The following is a 16674-nucleotide window of genomic DNA, read 5'->3' as shown; positions in this document are numbered from 1 at the left end:
ACAAAGACTTTTATAAGTATCTCCAAATTCGTCACTTTATAGGGTCCCTTCTGAGGACAGGCAAGATTCGCATGGGACTGTCAGAATTGGAAAACACAATAATTTTGGCTGAGTCTCCCAAAAAACTGATAAAGATTTATGTTTCACTACTTTATTTTGAATCTTCAGGTTATGACTCCGTTATGGGAGCGCGACCTAGAGGTGACGTTTAATCCTCTAGACTGGGAAAAGATATGTAGTGGGGTTTTCCCTAAATGTACCTCAATCTCCATACATGGAGAACCTATTACACACCTGTTCGCCTCCAGAGAATGTTCCCTGACATCTCTAACCTTTGTTATAAATGTAAAATACGTACATTTATTCACTTGTTTTGGTCATGCGACTGTATCCAGACTTTCTGGAAAGGGGTACACTCTGTAATTCAGGAGGTCGCTGGTAAACAATTTTTGCTGACTTCTTCTTTCTGTCTCCTCAGTCATACCCCAGACAATTTCTTTGATGCGGACACTAAATCTTTGTTGATAATTCTTTTATTTCTGGCTAAAAAAATGTATTTTGCTGAGGCGGTCAACTCCCCAGGTCCCTACAGTCGACATGCTCAGATTCCTATTGAGAAGTTGACTCATGACCTTAACCACAAATCAGTCATCAATCACAAGTTTTGGAGGATCTGGGAACCGGTGCATTCCTTCTTACAGAAACCATAACTCAATGTTTTTTCGGGAAGGGGAGGCCTGACTGCCTTTTTATTTTATTTTATTTCATTCTATTTATTTCATACACACTATTCACTTGCCTGTCTCCTGTCATCTTGCTGATTTAGTATGTGTATGTAAAGATATATATTACTCACTGCTCACTGTTAGTTTGGGGTGGGACTTTTTTAGTTTTGTATGTTTTGTTGTCTGTTTTGTTTTTCTAATGTTTGTACTCACAAAACTGGAATAAAAAAAAACAATAAAAAGAGTATTTAAAAAAATAAATTCAAATTTTTCTATGCCAAAAGAGAAATATCTGAAAACACACACATGTTGGAGGTGTGTTTCTATCAGACAGATGATCACACTGTAGAAGGGCTCGCATCAGGAGGAAAAAAAAGCATTCATAGCCGCCTTTACTACCTTACGTGATTACTTTATTTACAAAATGTGTCGGTGTTGCCATTTATTTTGTTGATAAAGATGTTCTTTAAAATTGACAAGAAAAAAAAAACAAACAACTTTTGTTGCCTCGAGACACTTTAGAAAACGGTTCCTGGTAATGAGGAAAATCTTGCTGAAAATTGTCGCTCCCATTTAGCCGCTTTTAATTCTGCACAACAGAAGTGACGAGAAAAGTAATCGGAGGGGTTGAAAGACAAAAAAAACAACAAGAGACGACAAAGGCAAAGAAAGAGGCACAAGAACAGAGGTTTACATTTACCCTGCTCTCGTCTCTCTTTATATTTGAATGTATCTTCAGCTGCTGTGCGTCGGGGTCCTGCTCTGTGAGTACTTGTCAGACAGGCAGAGCAGTGGACAGCCAAAATGGCAGTAGTTAGGACCCCCTGGGTTGAGGTAGTGACCCTGGGCAGGTGCTGTGGTCTAACCCTCTCAATCTCCCCGTATTCTTCCAGACCCCTCCACCCCCTCTACTTCTTATGCCCTGTCATTACTAAGAGGGGGGGGGGTTAAAGAAGAGGGGGTTAATGCCCAACTAATGACAGAGCATAAGACCCACCACCATCAACGCCTTTGCTTCTTTCCTGCGTCTATCCATCCTTCCTTCCGTCCTTCCATTCACTCAAAATAAACCCCCTCAAAACCACTGCACCTGTCTTTCTATCCACATCCCCCTCACACAGACAGGCAGCCACTGTTTCTCTGATTGATTTTTATGTTTGGCTTTGTCTAGCCTCTTGTTCAGTTTTGAGCAGCAGCAGCAGCTACAAAGGAAATGGTAAAGATTATTTTCTTTCTTTACAGCCTTACAGTACATAAACCATTTTCTACGGTGCAGAAACCTTCAATAATCCTTAATGGGAAGCACTGACGAGAACAAACTGGTTAGAAAGACGGGTTACCTGAATGTGTTTCCACTGAACTTTAAAGTGCAAAACAAAACGAACACACAAATGTAATTAGTGAAGTTGTTGAAGCCGACATGCGGCGCACAAACAGTGCCGATAAAAAAGGTCAAAAATAAAACCGTCATTAAAATGTTTCTATGACAAAAACACAATCCCGTCTGAACTTCTACATGTTTTCTAACTTTGAATCACTTCGCATGTAATTAAGCTTTGACACTGATCAATGGAAATTCTACTCTCTATAAATGCAGAAAAATTAAAGTACGTTATAAAACAAAACTATTGATTGCACATGTATTTACCCAGTTACACCAATTATGTCTGTGCAGATGGGTTTGCACCACCTTAACACGCAAGGATGCTGCAATTTCTCCTCCATTGTTCTCCGCAAAAACTGCTCAAACTTTGCTGATGCACATGGGGACGAGAGTGGTCTGGACTCAAACTCGACTCCTTGAGAATATTTTAAGCCATTAAATTGTAGATTTGGCTGCATGTTTAGGGTAAATGCTACTTTTCATTTGCAGACTTTGACAGGTTCTTCTCCAGGATCTGTATTTATTTTTGTTGCATTCATGTTAACCCAACCTGTGATGTAGTTTCTCCAAGATACTGATTAACAGAAGATGGACCTTCTCAAATCTCTCGTCACATCTCGATCACATACACATCTCCAGCTAATGTTTTATGTGACTTCTGAAAAACGAATCAGCTACATGTGTTAAAATGAAGTTTAACCTATTATTTTGAAATATGATTTATTCCCAGACGGACCTATATCTCAACCTACACATTAACTTAGACTTGTACCCATAACAGTAAGGCCAAACAAGCAACGCTGACATGCAGCAGAAATCACATTCACAAACTATCGTTCGCTTTCTGTAGGTGAGGGAAACACTTCCAGACCCTTCAACATGCCTGAGGACAATAACATTCATTTGTTAAATCAGCACGTTAGTCCTCTTTGCAATAACATTCATTTGTTAAATCAGCACGTTAGTCCTCTTTGCTTTTGTCTTTCTGACATAATCTGACACAATCCAGATCTCTGACTGCCCGATGTGGTAACAGCAGTCCTGATAAAACAATAAATCTCGACTATTCTTGTATTGTCCAACACCAGGAAATGATGAAACCAACACATTTCCAATAATTTCATAATGAGGAACTACAGAGGCGGTGAAACAAACAAAAAATATGGAAGGCTCTCTCTAGAGTCGTGTTTAGTTTGTCTGTTTTGGGCTACTGTAGAAACAAGGCCATGCAACATGTTGGACCTGTGGCGTCTGTAGATATAAAATGTTTGTTCTAATGTAACAAAAACATAGCTATTCTTATTTTCAGGTGATTATACACCAATAAAAACATAGTTATAGATATTATATTCCATTTCTGACATGTTCTGTACATAGAGCCTCTTAAATCTAACACACTGGACCTTTAAGAACAACCTGCACATCACACTGTAAATGTTTTCTTTCCATATTATGCAACTAAACCAAAAATGTAAGACCGACACGCACACAAACATACACACAGCTGCACACACACAGACAGCCAATCTCCTCTAAATGAAAACCAAACACACACGTTCGCACAAACACACACACATATGTCCCAAATCAATTAGAAAGTCCCAGAGTTCACAGCTTTACCCACAAACCCCAGCACCAAGGGCTAATTATCTAAACACCTCTGCTGCTCCTAAACAAAGAGCAGAGCATCATGGGAAATGAGACCGCTTCAGCATCTCTGATAAAGACATATCCAGGACAATGGTTCATTGAGGTGGGAGATAAGGAGTATCAGAGTGTGTTATTCAACAGGCGGGCCGCTTGATCTCCGTCTTTTTTTGTTTTATTTCTTATGACACAAGCCTCGGCACACACTGCCGTTCCCATGACATACACACACAGAGTATTCATTGTGAGCACAAACATATTAATCGTTTCCCATTCACATGCATTAAAATGAATTAAGACACGCATCAAGGACTCGAGACATGGCAACTGAGACTGGCTGAAAAGAGAACAAGCTGCCCCACAATGCCCTTGTGCCATGACCTGAAGCCCATCCGCAAAACCACACACACGCGCTCGGAAAAATAAAAATAAATTGAGTTTAAGTGCAACAGACCTGTGCGAGTCGCACAGAAAGAAATAAAAACAAGGAGCACATGAGGAGGGAGGCAGGGGGGAAAGAAAAAAAAAATCTAATTGAGGCATTTCTGCGGAGCGGGGGTGGGGGGTGGGGGTGTACAGTCGGACGTGAGAGAATAAAGGCTCATAATTGCATAATTATAGCAGTGGATACCTGACACACTGAATGCAGACGTCAAATGAGTTCCACATAATTTAACCAAACAGAGGCAAGACCAGGCCACGACAGGGCCCACCACGAAATATACCCTCTCTCCCTGCTTCCTCATCTTTGTCTGTTCGCTTATTTTAAACACTCATCTCTTCTTTAAACCTCTTATTCTTACAGTATGGAGTCTGTCATTTGCACACCCTCTTTATTACTGTACACGTCTGCTGAAGCTGCAGGGATACATACAGTGACCTTTTTTTAAATTCTTCTGCTGTCTTGAACTGACCCTTGAACTTCTACTTAGTACGGCTGTTTGGTACCGAAACATTAAGTCGATGAAGTAATTTGTCGACTCGATCTGGAGACAAAAGAATCAATGTGAAGACGTCAACTTTGACTACACAGTATCAGTATATTTCACAATTTATGACATTATGGTGACTAAAGAGTTCATTGATTGATTGATAACCAACAGATTAATTAAATATTACAATTAGTTTCATCTCTAGTCTGAAGTGTAACTGCACCATGTACAGTTTTCTTAGTGGTAATGTTCATTTTCTATAGTAAAGTGTCTCCTACAAGGTGATTCATCATCAGTTGCAGCCCTGGTCTGGAACTTTGTTTTTACATCTTTTCTGAGGCATTGTTAATTTGGGCCGCTACTAATTGTATTAATTATAAATGTAAATTTGATCTATTAAGTGTCAGACAAGCCCAAGGAGACGTCTCCAAATTATCTGTTTTGTGTGACTGAAAATGTCCACTTCACTTTCATACAAGACTTATAATTATATGTCCATGTATCATGTTTTTTTTTAACATAGCAGTGAGTGAAATTTTGGTATTTTTAACTTGAAAAATTACTAATTTACCGGTAGTGGCCAATTAAAGTTGCGTTAATCAACTAATCTAGTAACTGACTAATCGTTTGAGTCCCATTGTTATTGTTAACTCAGTGGAGAAGCCTTTTTGACACGACGCCTGTACCAGAGGAATCCACCTGCCCTGGACACACACACACACACACACACCAGAAAAAGCTCTAACTGTTTTTGAGCTTCAGCAGTCAACACTTCCAGCTTTAAAGTGAATAGATCTAAAATCGGTCTACTTCACACACACACTCACTGTGACACACACACACACTGAATAGAGCTCAAACCCTTCCACTTTGTACCTCCTCCGCTTAATCAAAGCTTCTCTATTCAACAATTTGACCTTTTGTTCAAAACAGGATTATCACCTTCTCTGGTCTTCATTCACCCTTTCTCTCTCTCCCTCCCCCTTTCTTCTCTTGCCCCTCAGCCCGTTTCCAGGGGCGACCCGCATGACGAGGGTAATTGCAATAATTTGTTAAATGCCATGGCAACGGTGGTTAGATGGGAGGGGTTAGGGGGAAAATAAAAAAAAAAGGAAAAAGAAGAATTGGATAGTTCAGGAAACAAGCGAATCTTGTTTTTGGCAAAGACAGCGGGATGAGCGGAGGAAAGGATGACAACAGTGTGTGTGTGTGTGTGTGTGTGTGTGTGTGTGTGTGAGAAAGAGGAGTGAACAAGTGTTTGCCCATTCTCAGGGTGCTGGTTTATTGATAATGGTAGGGATGAGGGTGGGGGGGACAGGAGGTAATTTCGCTAATGATTAATGTCTCTGTGGTCCTAGCTTAGGATACTAACACACATGTATATTGGTGTACACACACACCACACGCAGACACACACACACGCACGCAGACACACACAGAGGTGCAGAGCTTTCACTCGATCTGGCCAGACAAACAGCTCTATTTGAACGCTCCCTCGGCCTGAAAGGAATCCTTAATTACACAATATTACCCCTCTTCATTGCCCCGCTGTGTGTGCTGTGTCCACTGCTGTTCAGCCTCCAGCGGTGTGTGTGTGTGTATATGCTGGTGTGTGTGTGTTGCTGTGTGAGGTGTAAGTATTCAGTGGTAGCAGCTGTTTCACACATCGTGACAAAGGGGTTGAGGGGGCTCACTCCCCACACATTCACCAAACTAATTGATTTCTGTTCAGCACTGTGGGAGAGTAACCCCCCCCCCCCAAACACACACACACACACACACTTTTAGGCCCGATTCAGACCAAATCCAATGCTGTGGAGAAAACGCTGGCTTTCCCGTTGATCTGAACAGGGGTATTGTGTTTTGGCTGCAGCAGTGTGGGCTGTCATAAAAAAAAAGCGGCAGAGAAGCTGAGCCAGTTTCAAATTTTACTGAAACACAATTCAAGACGCTGCCGTGTCCAATCCGATGATCAGACTGGTCAAACTCCTCCACAGTCAGCCTGAAATATCACTGAAATTGGGCAGCCGTCCAGGTGGAGTTCACGGACTAAACTATGATCCAGTTGTGTCCTGGCTAGGGTTTGTTTCACGTACCTAGCTTCGACATCTGTGTCTGGCTTGCAGTCTCGGCTGCAAAATAGTGACACGAAGAAGTTTCCTTTTGGTTTGTGTCTGCTTATTTGGACAAACTGACAGAGGGGGCAGAGATCGAGTGACACAGACAGTGAATGACAGGGGAAGCACTTGCATTCCACTCGTTCAAGACTAATGTGTTAGAGGCTACCAGGAGACAGAGAAGAGGCCTCTACAAAGACAACACAGGCATCCACTTCACCTCACTCTCGGGCTGCTTATCAGGCTCGGAGTACAGTGACAACTTGCACCTAAACAATGTTTTATTTCACTGTAACCACTTAGCCCAAAAGGAATCTACCAGTCACTGGATACAAGTGTGCAAACGTTACAGCAACCTAAACCGCATGGCAACTTTTAAAAGAAACCAAAGTAAAACAAAACCATCAGCAACTACATTCTACAAAGGTTTTTCAAGAATTTGTTTAACAATATAGTAAATACGTGCAAAGAGTTCGTACATTTTGTGCATGAAAGAACCTGAGCGGTCCCAAAATATTGCCAAAAAGTTTTTACATTCAGCTGAGTGTGAAAAGTTGGGTGTCTTGATAAAAGCAAATTGCGAGCAACCAATTAAACGTCCGCTGAAGAGACAAAAAAACATCACATTTGTGTGGAGTAGATTAAAACACAAAACCTACAGGAATGTAATATTTCAAATTGTGTTGCCTGCATTGTTTGGTGCTCATGACATCAATTAATTAAAAATATAATTAATGCTCTCTTCACACAGAAAATGTCACGTATTTATGTAGAGTCAGTATTGATTAGGCCTTTCTGAGATAGATCAGTGTCCAAGACGCAACACCACCTCGGTTAAACAACGCCCTGATAATGAACTTCATGTTGAGACAAACTTGTGATTTGGGATTACCCAATAACAAGATTAAGAGTCTACAGTCATGCTAGCAGCTCTATGAGGCTGGAGGCATGCTCAAGCCAGCATGTACTTTTATGTAACTGCAAAAATGATTTACCCTTTAAAGCTTATAATCCCACATCCTAAGTGTTCTTTGAAGCCCCGTATTATTAGATAAATCTGCTCGATCTTTAAAGTCAAACACGTTTGATTTGTTGTATTTTTAGGACCCAGTCTCCACAAATGTATCATTTAAATTTCACCTTAACATCTGAAAAAGAACTGAATATTAAACTTGGTATTCAAAGTAGGAACGGCCATTTAAGTATTTTTGTGGATCGTGCTCAGTCAAATCTTTCTGCTGTTCTTATGCTTTTACAAGCATAATGTGCACTTTGGTTGAAAATGTCAGCGACGTGCCCTGCTGAGGTTTCCTTCGTCTCTTGGCCAACATCTTTTTGACGGCTTCTCTTACCATTACTGCATCAGCCGCATCGCACGGCGTGTTAAACACAGCGCAACACTATTATATACACTCTTGGAGGTCAATTTTTTTTTTTTTTTACACATTTTGAGTGTTTCATTACATGCAACTCAGTTTCTGTCCACTTGAGCTTGTATTTTGTCAGCTGAAGCAATAATTTAAATTCTTTAGCAAAGTGTTGGCATGCAACACAACCACAGTAGTTAAATAGTGCGTAAAGCTTAACATTTGTGCACCAAAGATTGACATTTAGTTTATATTTCTGGTAAAATGAAGCATGTGTAAAAAAGACAAAGTAAAGTAGAGGAGAGAAGAACAGCTGGCCAGCTGTGCCAGTTACCATGGTGCAGCCCCAGAGGTGGTAAAGAAGTACATGTATGTGTGTGTGTGTGTAAAGCAGAGTTTTATTGGAATACTCACAGAGTAGTACTTCTTGATGTGGCGACGGATGTCGAGCAGCAGTTTGTTGCTGATGTTTACAGCGTGGTCGATGGGCCGGCTTCCGCAGGGGATGTGACAGCATCGCATCAAGCTGGGCTCCAACTTTAATCCCTGAAAAAGATACAACAGATTTATTAGCACACAATCCTCATCAGCTGCAGCTATACCCAAAAATATGAAACGCTGCAGATTGTATCATCTGTATTCTTAAGAGTATAAATCAGAACTGTTGTGTAACTTTCCTGAAACAATCCGACATTAGGACCCAGTCACCCTGTAAACAGTCAGCTGTGAGGAGGTGAGAAGGCAGCCAGGGTTTAAACTTCTCCATAAAGCTTTCTTTTTCAGTTATTGATGTCGAGGTTAACGCCTCATCCTTTGTGTTTATGTACACGGGCTGTACTTTGTTTCACTTTTATTTTTACTTTTCTTACAGCTTCTGTTCAGCCAAGCAGTGAGTCATATAAAATGGTCTATACAGAACATGAATGAGACTTTCACTTCCTGAACGAGGGGAGCCACTTAACTCTATTCTATTAACATTGATAGAAAATAAATAAATAAAAAAAACACAGCAGGCGGCTCTTTAAGGTAAGTTGAAAGCACAATATTGTCTTCAGCAAAGGCAGAAAAAACGACTGAGGTGAATCCCATATTTTGCTAATAAAATATTATTTACATATATTTCACATGATGGAGTCTGTTGTTTTGGGTCTGCAGGTACACTGGCTGTTAGGGGGGAAACATTTACTTGAGTTGCAGTGGAAAAACTACTGTCTCTTGCATAAATATATGTACAGACACATCCCATGTGCATTTTTAACCCTGTAATCAGGACAGTAGTTGCGCTACATAGCAGCTTACCTTTAAAGCTCAAGAAAGAACATGTCACAAGTGTGGAAGGTGGAAGGGCTTAAAGCACCCCTCGGTCGGTTATTGTAGCCTTTAGAGAGCAGGTCAGCGTGACCTCAGTACCCCTGAACTGTCCACTTGACAGCCTGGTACAATTACACTAAATATAACACTTTTAAACACTCGCTCCTTTAAACCTGAACTCCATTTAACTGTCACATTGACAGCAGCAAAAAAAAAAAAAAAAAAAAAAAAGGTTTATGCAGGGAAGTCAATGACACACACAAGTATGCATGTGACACCCACCCACCCAGCCACACACAGGTTTTTTGTTTGCCTACATTGCCTCTTTTTGGAGAGGGAAAAAAAAAAACCCACGGCTCTCTACCGGTTTTTAGTCAATCAACTTTTACTTGACTCCACAAATATGCAGCTACACACATTAACCCTCTCCATCTCAGTCTGTCCTCGTCTTCATGTTTTTTTCCTCCGTCTTTCCGCATCAGCTCTGGATGAAAGCAACCTCTCCTCTTCACTCTCCCCATGATCTCTCCTCCCCTCCTACTCTTTTTTTTTTATCTTGCTTGTTTCATTCCAAACTTCATTTTGAAAACTCCCAAACCAAGTTGTATATATATGGAAAATAAAACATGGCCTTAACTTGCCAGTTATTTTATGACTGAGCAAGTAAATGAAAATATGAGAGAGTAGTCTCCGTCTTGTGAGACCTATTACTCCTCCAACTGTCGTCTCAACCACCTCGTGTCTGCACTTCAAACAAAGCTCTAAAACAATTTAAAAAAAACATTTACAATGTCAACTATCGACCCTGACTGTTTTCATTCATGTCTTAGTCTGATAATGTGCAGCTTTCACAGCCTGTTGATTTAACTGCCCGATGTGGGATACCCAAAGCTCTGTTAAAACCGAACTCAGGGAAATCCCTGAAGCTCCATCCAGCTTTTCTTTCCCCTGCACACTTAATCTTTTCATCCCCTCCCCTCTTTCAGCCGCTACCCCCATCAAACAACTTTCCTCCTCTGTCTGTCCTCCATCATCCATCACCGCCTCCTCCTACCATCTTCTGGCTCTGTGTCAGTGGTGGAGTCAAGGCCCATCTGTCCTCCCCTCTCACTGAGCTGTTAGACCATGTTCACCACCCTAATTAACTTCCTGTCTTATCAGTTTCGCTGTGTGTGCGTGCATACCGGCCTCTGACGCATGCTGGAAAATTAACACCAGTAATTAGATGAATCCTGGTTAGTTTAGTCCAAAGAAATTAACATTTAAATAAACATTTGCTATTGTTAAAGTGTCAAACTGTGAAGCAACAGATTCGCTTCAGCCGAATCTACCACAGCTTTTCTAGCACAGTTTCCTGTGTGAGTGTGTGTTCCTCTAAAAACATACCAAGTGTGTAATGATATCAACCTTTTATGGAGCCTGCGTATGATACTCCTTTTTTTTTTTTTCTAATTTAATGCAAGTTCTCTCAGCCAGCGAAGGACAGAGGGTTGTCAGTTTTATTGGTGTCTTTCAGACAAGTAAAAGCTGCGTGCCCTGCTCCTCATTAGAGGCTGATAACGCACACACATGCACGACCTTGGCCTGACAAATGGTAGGAGATCAGTGTGTATGTGTGTGTGTGTCCGTAGAGCAGCAGGGGTTAAGGAAAGGCTTTTCAAGTTGTGGAGTCCAAACTATGCCAATGAAAACAGAGTCCGTATTGGAGCCAGGCAGCTGTCTAAAAATACAGACAGAGACACAATATGGAGGATGACTAAAGCATGAATCCTTCACAGGAAGTTTGACAGAAATGCCTTCGCAAACACCGTCCAACTCTTTATGTGCATCTCTACCGCGAGACCAGTGAAATCTTCTCTGTTTCATTCGGGTCTTTCTTAGTTTCTCTGTGTGGTTAAATCATCTGTGACTCCACAACTTATTCTTCTGAGTGGTCTGGGTTTAACATACAGTCACGCTGCCAGTGTATTAGGCACACAGAGCTAAAACTAATACAGCCCTGCAATAGTTCCTCCCTTCTTAAAGCTGTAACAAAGTTTTTTTGTTGAACCACAGAGGTGTTGATTCATCAGAGGGTATGCTTAATAACTCTGTGTTGGATTGGATCTCTTTCATTTATCTAAAGAACCCTCAGATCCCGACTCTTGGACAGAAAATCATCCGAAGCCGTTTTGGCAACATTTCCTCTGGGATGATGTAAACTCGGGTGTTAGATTGCACATATTTTTCATTCCTCTTGGAGAAAAAGTGACTAAAAATGTAGATCTCTTTCCAACCGCAAATACGCCCAAGAACTAGTCTGGGTTTTTAGACAAATTAATGACTATGATGACTGAATCTTTTGAAGAATGACAATGAATAAGCTGTAAGTGTGAAATTAATATTGCATTGACATATTTTGGCCAAAGCAACGTTGGAGATTTTTCCATGAGTAATCCACGACATATTTTATAAATCTTGCAGCTGCCTGCTTTGTGTGAATAAGTCATTCGAGCAACATTTTAGGTTGGATACACAACAAAGATCGTGTAATTGAAACGGCGTCATTAGAAAACTGATCGACGTACCAGCTGACAAACTGAACTGTAATGGTCGGATATATTGAGAACAGATATGGACAGCAGACACAGGCACGGTTCTGCTAATACTGCAATGGATGTGTTGACTTCTAGAAGATAATTCTGAAATGTTACACTTTTTCCACGGCCGTAGGAATCCTCTAAAAAAAACAAAAAAACCACAGCAGACGATTATCAGCAGATGATAGCTGACAGCGTGTACGTCTACTCACAGCTCCCTCAAAGACGCTGTCGTAGACGTTGTCGGTGCCACATTGTGGGCAGGTGAAGGTGAACCTCTCGCAGTCTTTGTAGCGCTCTTCGTCTGTCAGCTGGACTGGAGCTCCCAGCGTGCCGTCAGCCTCTTCCTCTCTCTGGTACTGTTGCTGAGCCCGGAACTGACCCGGGTCCAGACCTGGAATGTACAAAAAACAATTCTAGTTTACGCCACAAATCAACTTTTTTTTGTTATTTTGACATGAATTTACAATAATTAAGACATTTTCTTGCATGCAGACAGGGCAGAGCAGGACAAATACTTTGGGAATGTCCATCCATACAACTTAATTTTATGAGGATTAGACAACAATGAAACATCTATTTTGTACTTTTATTAGGCTCTTGTGAAATTAGGTATGACATCTTTTCTAAGTTTGGCTGCCTCAGCTGTCAACAGACTATAAAACAGGAATTAGGACTAATGCTAACACATTCATAAAGAGGGATTAGTACTATCACTCAAAGTAAGCTGTGCACCACAAATACCTTATGGCCGGTGTTTATTTATAAAATCGTACATCTTTAAACTGCAAATGAGAATTCTGATAAGGCATTTTAATCCCAAGTGTCATGCAAGTCAACAACATCAATTAAAAACCTTTCACTCATTTAATTTTAATTGCATGCTGCTTCTTTTTTTTTTTTTTAACCAATTTCTGTAATTTGCCATTTTTCTAAGAAAAAAAGGTAACCTGAAATTCCTTTAACACCAGAGTGCTGTTGGGCCACCCACGCTTAAAAAAAAAAAAAAACAGGCCTCTACATTCTACTACAACATGTCATTAACGTACCCAGCCATGTGGCTATGAGCACGCCATCGATGCCCTCGATGGGGTCACAGATACGGGACACCACGGGGTGGATCTGCTGGGCGAGGTAGTACTGAGTGTCCAGAGTGAGACCCTCCTGCTTCTGGAGCTGCTCTAGGGCATAGGCTCTCTGACTGGCTGCCAGCGTGGAGCCGTCCTAGAAGAAGAGATTAAAATCGTTACGAAATCGCTACAAAACCATGATTGGATGTTGAAATGTAATTATAAAACCAGCGAAGCAGTTTCTCACGCTCACCTTGCAGATGATGTAAGAGACTGTATCTCCAGCTTTGACCCGGTGACCACCTTGGGAGTTGATCCACAAAGCCACATGGACGTGAGGGAGGCTCTTCTTATCTGGATAGTCTTGAGGATCTTTAGTCAGAGCCTGAAGGAAAGAGATAATTAGCAACGATGAACAGATACAATAAACAAAGCTGATTCAAACATTAATCTGGCCACAGATAGTAACAGTAAGTAACAGTTTAAATCAAGTAGAAAATTCATCTTCTAACCTAGCAGACCATTAAAAGAAGACGTGAAAATGTTTGTTTCATGTCCAATTAACATTTAAAGAAAATATGCACCTAGGTGATCTGATGATGATCTTTACTGATCTGAGCGAGGGGCTAAAATATACATTTTCCAGGACAACACAGATTATTTCCAGGATATTTGTTTCCATGGCTGTAAAACTAATCTCTGAACTGCCAGGTTTTCCAGAATGTGTTTACACACACACAGCCATGTCCTTACCTTGTGTATCTCATACTGGCTGAGAGGTATTTCTCCAGCTGCTACTTTCTCTCCCACCTCCACCAGGTGTTTCTGGATGTTCTCAACAATGACGTCACGATTCTGGTCTGACAAGATTTGTCCGATCACATAGCTGCAAAAGTTTGGGACAGCAGAGAGGAGAGGAGTGCTTCACATGTATGACAAAACCCTTGAAATCCCTGATATTTATTCCAATGTAAGGTTGTTAACATGCTGTTTCTTTAACATACTTGCCACATTCCTTGGCCAGGTCACACCAATCTCTGCGGACGATGTCCAAGCCTTTGAGTTCCTGCTTGACACTGTATCGTCCTTCGCCGTGGTTCTCCACCACCAAGGCAGCGTACTTCTTCTTCTTCAGCAGTAAAAGTGACTTGAACACACCGTCGATGTCAATCTCCAGCAGTTTGTAGAGCTTGTTTACTTCTGCCTTCACCTGGGAATAAATAACACGCATATGCAGTAAGTGAAAATGTCAAATATCTTGAAGAAGAGAAACGTATATAACTTCTCTACTTCACACCTTATTGCCAAGTTTGAAGACTTCCTCCAGAGACCTGCTGTTAGTGTTGATCATGATGGAGTCTGTGTCGCCGTAGATGACTTCCAAATTCATCTGAGTCACATGAGAGAAACAAAGAATAGATGTAAGAGCAATTATTAGCTTCAAATGAAAGCAAATGTACCGAAGACTACATGCACTTTTAACTCAAAGGTAAATTAGCCCACGGTTTATCTGGAAAGCTACAGTATATATTCCAGTATTATTATTATTAATATTGTTTCCACCATTGGAGTCATAGTGTTATAACATATTTATAACTATTTTACACATAGAATTGCATCTCTTGAATCTTTATATAATAACAATAATGCATTGCTATTTCTGTCATAGGCTTCAATATCAATGATCTTTTCCTTTTCTATATAATATTTCATCACTGCATATTTTACAGACGTACTGTATACACTCAGTTTGTTAATTTTCTATTTATTGCATTAAAGTTTTCAAATGTTTTGCTTTCTCCATACCCTCGAACATGTTCATTTCCTCAGCATCAATGAAGTCTTATCTCAAATACTTTTGTTTGAACTTGTCATATTCATTCATTGATGGGATGTGATTATAATTACGTTCACCATTATTGAGGTAACTGTGAGCCAATCCTGATACAGACTTGGGTGCAGATTTTAGACCTTCCCTGACTGGATTTGTATCATAATCAGGACAACCAAAAGCTCATTACAGTCTCACCTTCTGAACCATGTCTTTGGTGTGCATCAGAATCTGAAGGGGAGAGCAGAGACAACAGCATGAGTGAGCATTTTAGCACGGTAAACAAACATATCCGTCAGCAACAAACAATGATTAAACATTAAGTTTCTATGTTATTTATTCTGTGTGTGTGTGTGTGTGTGTGTGTGTGTGTGTGTGTGTGTGTGTGTGTGTGTGTGTGTGTGTGTGTGTGTGTGTGTGTATGGACACGGGAGCGGAGCAGGTGACTTGCTTTTAAATGGGGGATAATTGGCTAAGAGGGCAATTATGAGAGCGTGCTGTGACAGGCATCTTTTCAACCCACACACATCCCAGCCGGGCACCACACATACACTCAGACGCACACACACACACACACACACACACACACCTTAATGACTCGTAATGGCCTTTATCACCCGCCGAGTGAGTGACGGACAAATAAGAGAATTCTGTTAACGCACGTTGTCCACTCTGTGTGTGTGAAAGAGAGGGGGGAAGTGATCTGAGCAGCAGAGGGATCCCAACAGGTGGGGGTCCAGAGGAAGGGAGGGCATGGCGGGTGCTCCGGGCGGCTAATCTGGGGGGGTCGGAGGGACGGAACGCAGTGTGACCTGTCACCAGCAATCTGCTCCTCAATCAACCACGGCCGCATATATACACACCGCGACTCACACTGTGCTCCGTGTGGGGACAAGGACGTGGCTATTTCAGAGTGTGAGGAAGGGGCGGGGTCGGGCTGCGGCAGAACGAGGCTGGCAGCGGTGGTGGGGGGGGGCGTGTTCCACTCCCTGAAACCAGAGTGGGACTTAAGCATGCTTTATGGGCTGCTACATACCATTGTACGGCGGGGGGAGTTTCAGTCATTCAGAGAACAGCCTCCTCGATTAGGGACTGCAGTCAAGGTCAAGGTCTCACCACAAACACACACACGCACGCGCACACACACACACAAATCTTGGCCTAAGCGCATACAAACTAAATTGTGCTGCTAAGCTTTCATGCAGACAAAATGATTAGCCCGTCTCCTGCTAGTTTTTGATTGAGTGTACAAGTAAATACATCTTCAGAGCAAAACTGACTGTTCTGCCATAATTTGACGACAAATTTAATGACTTCTGAGATTTCTCCAATACCTCCAAATGTGCAATTTTTGTGGCACAAAAGCCCTCAAGTCACAAATGAAAATGTTTTTTTTTAGTTAAAAAGTGAATCACAGCTTAATTTAGTGAGAGTCAAGCTGATTATTTAACATCCAATTTAAAAACATTTCTGCCACAACTAAAAGTGACTGGAGTCCAAACTAAAGCAGCATACAAACACGGCACCGCACTTTAGTCTGGGCCTGACTGTGCAGAGAGCCTGCAGGCGTATAACTGAATTCAAGGGAGGGTTTTCCTTCTTGTAGGGGATGTGAAGAATTAATTTTCCCAGAGATTTTAGGTAAAGGGTCATCAGACGTATAATGACATTGGTGCCAGCTGCTGTCATTTACACTCATACTTAGAGTACT

General features: G+C 41.3%; 1 protein-coding gene across 1 annotated transcript in view; it reads right to left on the bottom strand.

Moving 5' to 3' along the window:
* pola1 (polymerase (DNA directed), alpha 1) overlaps positions 1-16674 on the bottom strand; it is a 52091-nt gene that overhangs the window by 16464 nt on the left and 18953 nt on the right. Inside the window, exons 27-34 of the mRNA XM_019274565.2 lie at positions 15162-15194; positions 14430-14522; positions 14137-14342; positions 13886-14018; positions 13386-13517; positions 13112-13286; positions 12275-12456; positions 8587-8718 (exon numbers count right to left, since the gene is read on the bottom strand). Coding sequence (XP_019130110.2) covers positions 8587-8718; positions 12275-12456; positions 13112-13286; positions 13386-13517; positions 13886-14018; positions 14137-14342; positions 14430-14522; positions 15162-15194 — 1086 coding nt within the window. The remainder of the gene's footprint in view (positions 1-8586; positions 8719-12274; positions 12457-13111; positions 13287-13385; positions 13518-13885; positions 14019-14136; positions 14343-14429; positions 14523-15161; positions 15195-16674) is intronic.

This window comes from Larimichthys crocea, chromosome XXIII, assembly GCF_000972845.2.
Source record: "Larimichthys crocea isolate SSNF chromosome XXIII, L_crocea_2.0, whole genome shotgun sequence".
NCBI classification, from domain to species: Eukaryota; Metazoa; Chordata; class Actinopteri; family Sciaenidae; genus Larimichthys; species Larimichthys crocea.
This window is presented reverse-complemented; position numbering and strand designations above follow the sequence as displayed.